The sequence below is a fragment of the mitochondrial genome of Carica papaya, assembly GCF_054855325.1.
Source record: "Carica papaya mitochondrion, complete genome".
Lineage (NCBI taxonomy): Eukaryota > Viridiplantae > Streptophyta > Magnoliopsida > Brassicales > Caricaceae > Carica > Carica papaya.
The window spans coordinates 382894-387500 of record NC_012116.1 but is presented as its reverse complement, the minus strand read 5'-3'; the positions used below and the strand labels follow the sequence as shown (position 1 = coordinate 387500).

The window sequence follows — 4607 nt, the reverse complement described above, 5'->3', positions numbered from 1 at the left end:
TAGCGGAAAGGTGAGCAGCTATAGCTTCATTGTTCATCTTCCCCTCGCTACCGGATGAGTGAACTCTACCCGCCTATGCTGGATGGGATTGGATTCAATTAACGGATTCCCCTTGCCTCCTAGATCCACTGGGCGAGTGGAAGACATTGAGAAGGGCTTCACATCCCTTGCAGGGCTTTGAGGTTTTAAACTTGGTTGTGCTCCTCCGATTGACAGATTCCTGGAAAAAAAAAGAAGGCCTTTAGGCGGAGGATTGTACCTGGAAATGGAAGGTCTGCCCCTTCTTTTTCTATTTTTGATTAGAGGCTTGCCTCTTTCTTTTCTCTCTCTACCGCCTGTGTCTATCTCCTGTCAAGTGTGCTCCCTGCCACACTACTCTCACAGCAACTGTAACTGTGTGACTAAGAACAAAGAACAGTACCAGTTCGTGCATCAGTGGTTCAAGTGCAGTGCCCAGAAAGGGTTCAAAGATCTATGGCGACAACAATTTCCCAACAGGAAGTATATTCAAAAGAATCAAAAAGTCAGTGGCCTTAGTTTCATAACCTAAAGCACCGGTCTTCTTATCAACAGCAGAAGCAATCCTATGGGAGTTTCTTGGGTTCTCCTCTATGATTGACTTGGGTATGTATACTCTTTTTTCTCTCTGGAGACATGGCTCTCGTATGTCCACAGCGTTACAACTCGAGTTTTGCTCCGCATCAAAGAACTCATCACGTGGGTATTATGCATTCATCTTCCAAGCGTCATTCTCAATGGCTTTTTTACATTTACACTGGGGCTAGCCATTATATGACGAGCAATCCGGCTGCATTTGTCTCATCCTCGCCGTACCAAGGCAAAAGTCTCGTCTTCACCGGTGACCACACCCCACTCTCTATTTCAGACATTGGTACGATCTCTTTATCATCTCGTTCTGGCAATGTTCTTCATCTCAATGATGCTATGTTGGTTCCTAAAGTCAAAGTCAGTCTCTCAAAATCTTTTTTCGGTTGGACAACTTTGTGATGATCGCCAAAGCTATGCCATCTTTACTCCGACTTCCTCTGTGCTTGGCGACATTACTTCATATCAGTGCCTGTTTGGATCGCCACCAGATTATGAAAGTCTTAGACTGATTTTCTGCTATGCTTATATACCTGCTCAGCTACGTCAGAAGCTTGCACCTAGTGCAAACAGATGTTTTTTAAAGGGGCATGCCTCGGCTCAGAAAGGCTTTCGATGTTTTGATCCTTCTTCTCGTTCTCGCCGGCCCGGCATCTGACCTTCCATGAGCACGAGTTCTTCTACTCCCCCCTTTTTCTTTTAGTAGGCGCCTATTGGATCAACATCTTCTGGATCTTCTTCACCAGTGGTTTTTCCTTCGCCTCCCGTGCATCAGGGGGAGTCAGAGTCCATACCATAAAGAATCAGGCTCGCAGCCCTCTATTGAGCAGCCAGCACTTGCACCTCGCTCTTCTAATAAGAAAGAGCAGCCTGCATCTTTCTCATCTTCTAATAACGACCAGTTGCCTACGGATTCTCCTTCATCCTCTATCGCAGCAGAGCCATCTCTATCTCTGCGCTTGAATGGTTTTCCCCCGCCCTGCAGCAAAGGAAAAGTGCTTTCTTAAAATCTGCCCGCCCCGAGGAAAAAGATGTGTCCAGGAACGCTATGTGAATAGGGTCTTTTTAAGCCCTCACTCAGCATCTAACAATTCAATCAACATACGTTTCAAAAAGCATTTTGAAGCCGTATAGCCATTTCAGCCTGACTCCCTATTCTCTCTTAAATAAAGCTATGAGAAAACTGGAGTAATGTTCCATGACTTTTCCCATTCCTGTGAGCTGTAGAGTTAGTTATCCTTTATCATCCCTGGCATTCCTCCTCTCTATGAGATGTGGGATCGACCCCGCGAGCCCTTCCTCTTTCTACATCCTTTTGAATGAGAAGGCATGCCTATCCATGTTTTATCTAGCCTTTGCTCCACTATCAACCACCGGAATGGTTATTTTGCCTGCCCCCGCTTTCCTCTCCCGCGGGAGGAGCGATAGCCACTCGACTGAAAGGAGAGGAGCAAAGTTCAAGAAGTCCGAACTCCCACTTTCTCGTCGATGACGGCTCTCTTCGATGCTAGCAACCGCCTTTGACCCTTTTCGCGCTTCTTTCAATTTCCTTACATTCTAGCTGAAGGAGAGACTGGACCTTTACTTAGAGAGGGGCAGCGCTACCACGCCCTTCCGTGCTCGTAGGTTGACTCCCCTATGCATCCCGACTAAGGTCTCACAAAGGCGCACTTCCCTTATGCATCCAGCCGCTTCACTAATGTGAATAGGTTCTTTCTCAAGTGGGTGGCTTGGTTATATACTCTTATGCGCGTTCCTTCTTCGAACCTTTTGGTATGTATTGCCCCCTAACTATAGATCAGATCCACCAGACGAGAAACTCAATTCCGCACTGCTGCTGAGTCGTCGGACTTATCCACCAAGGGATTCGTGGAATTTCTGTGGATTGCGTTGGGGGAAATCTACCAAAGCTAGGCAGATAGATAGACTCCTTTCCCGCTGCTAAGGGAGAGCAAGAAAGAAAAGCAAATTCTTGTTTTTTAATCAGCGCCCCCTTTTGGGTATGCAGATACTAAGAGTCCTCTCACTACCAACCAGCAGACATCATCTGGCTGGGTCTTGCCGGTATCAACAACGAGAAAAAACAACCAAATGGAAACAGAAACTCACTATGGCTCTTGGCCCAGACAACGTCCTAGGCGTAGGGGAGATCGGAGCAAGAGGGAACGCCTAGACGACGTTTTTCTTCCTGGGCTGCAGTAAGTAGATCGAGAGGTCGTTCTGCCCCTTGTCCCCGAAGATGGGTAATCCGTTCTCAAAAATCTTGCTCCAATCTGACCTAGCTGGCGAGCGATCCCAGTTCGCGGCAGAGAACAAGACAGCAAGCGAGCGTACCTTTGTTCGCTTCTTCTCCACCAAGCACGGAAGTTTAAGGATAACTGTAGGTCGGTGGCTACCTAAGGAAACTCCGATTCGATCCGCCCCCCGGCTGGGAGGCATTTACCTCATCCCGATCACAAGGAGAGGTTCACCATGATGGGGGGTACTTCTTTTTTTTCCTTTCCGGAAAGAATGAAATGCATAGGAGACCATCCTTTTGTTGCGGCATGCTCCTCAGATTTACGGATTCGCAGGGGGCCTCAGGCCCTACTTAGTTTCGCAAGCCTTTGTCATTGTCAGTCAACTAAGTGGGGCCTTTTGAATGGAAGATTAAGTAGTCTATCAGTGGTGCAAAGCGGCTTTGCCCCTTTTCAGTAGGGGAGCGAAAGATTAGACCTTAGAAAGTCAGCGAACAGCGGTTCTTCTATGTAGGTATGGCGTTCCCTCCTAACGTCGAGCTAAGTGACTTCGTAACCTTTGCGTAGCGTAGTAGAATGAAGGCTACGCATCGACGCTCTCTTATCTATTAGCCTAAGCGTCTTCGCTAACTCGCTCGCCTACTATACAATACATTAGTAGGGTATAGTAGGGTAGGCTAGGCTAACTCAGCCGCTTACTTATACTAATGTGTTGTATAGTAGCGCCTTTTCCTTTTTGAATAACCCATATTCTCATTATCTTTCATAAGTCAAGTAGGCGAACCTATAGGTCCTTAGTAGCGTTGACAAAGAAGAACAGCCGGTTAAAAGACAGCGAATCTTTTTTTTGATATCTTTATATATTTCAAATATATAAAGATATATATATAGGCTAGCTTGACAAGCTAGCCTTCTGAGGTGCGAAGAGAAAGATCTCTTTTTTATGACTTCTACTTATCGATCCCGGCCCGGAAAAGTGACCGACCAGAGCCCTATTGATGAATGAAAGAAAGGCTTTATGAGCCCTAGCCCTGTAAGCCCACACCTGTGTAGAGTAGATCGTTCAACACCTGCGGCACAAACCCATTTTTGACCTATTGGTCCGTTTATCATAGGCGACCGAACGGCCGCCCCCTAATTACTAGACCGACCTGCAATAATAATTCCATAAACACCTAGCGAAGATATGGCAAACAAATAAAGTAGCCCTATGTTCGGATCTGACAATACCATACCATAATCAAAAGGTACAACGGCCCGAGCGACCAGACTTAACATAAATGTAGCCACTGGAGCCATTCTAAAAAGGAAGAAATTCGCACTACTTGGTGAAATAGGTTCTTTTAGAATCAATTTCGAACCATCTGCTAGAGGTTGTAACAATCCGAACGATCCCACTACATCAGGACCCTTTCGACGTTGCACAAAAGCCATTACTTTACGTTCAGCTAGCACTAAAAAGGCTACTCCTAGTAGAAGTGGTAGAATTATTCCAAGTATTTCAGCTGGAACAGCTATGTACGTTTTAGATTTTCTATTTACTCATGATCTGGCCTGGTCGACCCAATCATGATATTTCACTCATGATCTGGCCTGGTCGACCCAATCATGATATTGAAGGATGGGACCTTTTCTCGAAAAACTCCAGATCCCGAGAAGAGTGGAAGATGGTGCAACATCGAATCCTGTTACCTTACTTCGAATGGAATCTTAGCCCGCCTCACTTGCTTTCTTTACTGCATAAGGGCATAAACGAAGTCAAGG

The 4607-nt window shown here is 46.1% G+C and overlaps 1 protein-coding gene across 1 annotated transcript.

Annotated features, from left to right (window-relative positions):
* Positions 1-3982: 3982 nt before the first annotated feature.
* On the bottom strand, positions 3983-4367 carry nad1 (NADH dehydrogenase subunit 1; one part of a trans-spliced gene, as the record gives it). Coding sequence (YP_002608183.2) covers positions 3983-4367 — 385 coding nt within the window.
* Between the last annotated feature and the right edge of the window lie 240 nt (positions 4368-4607).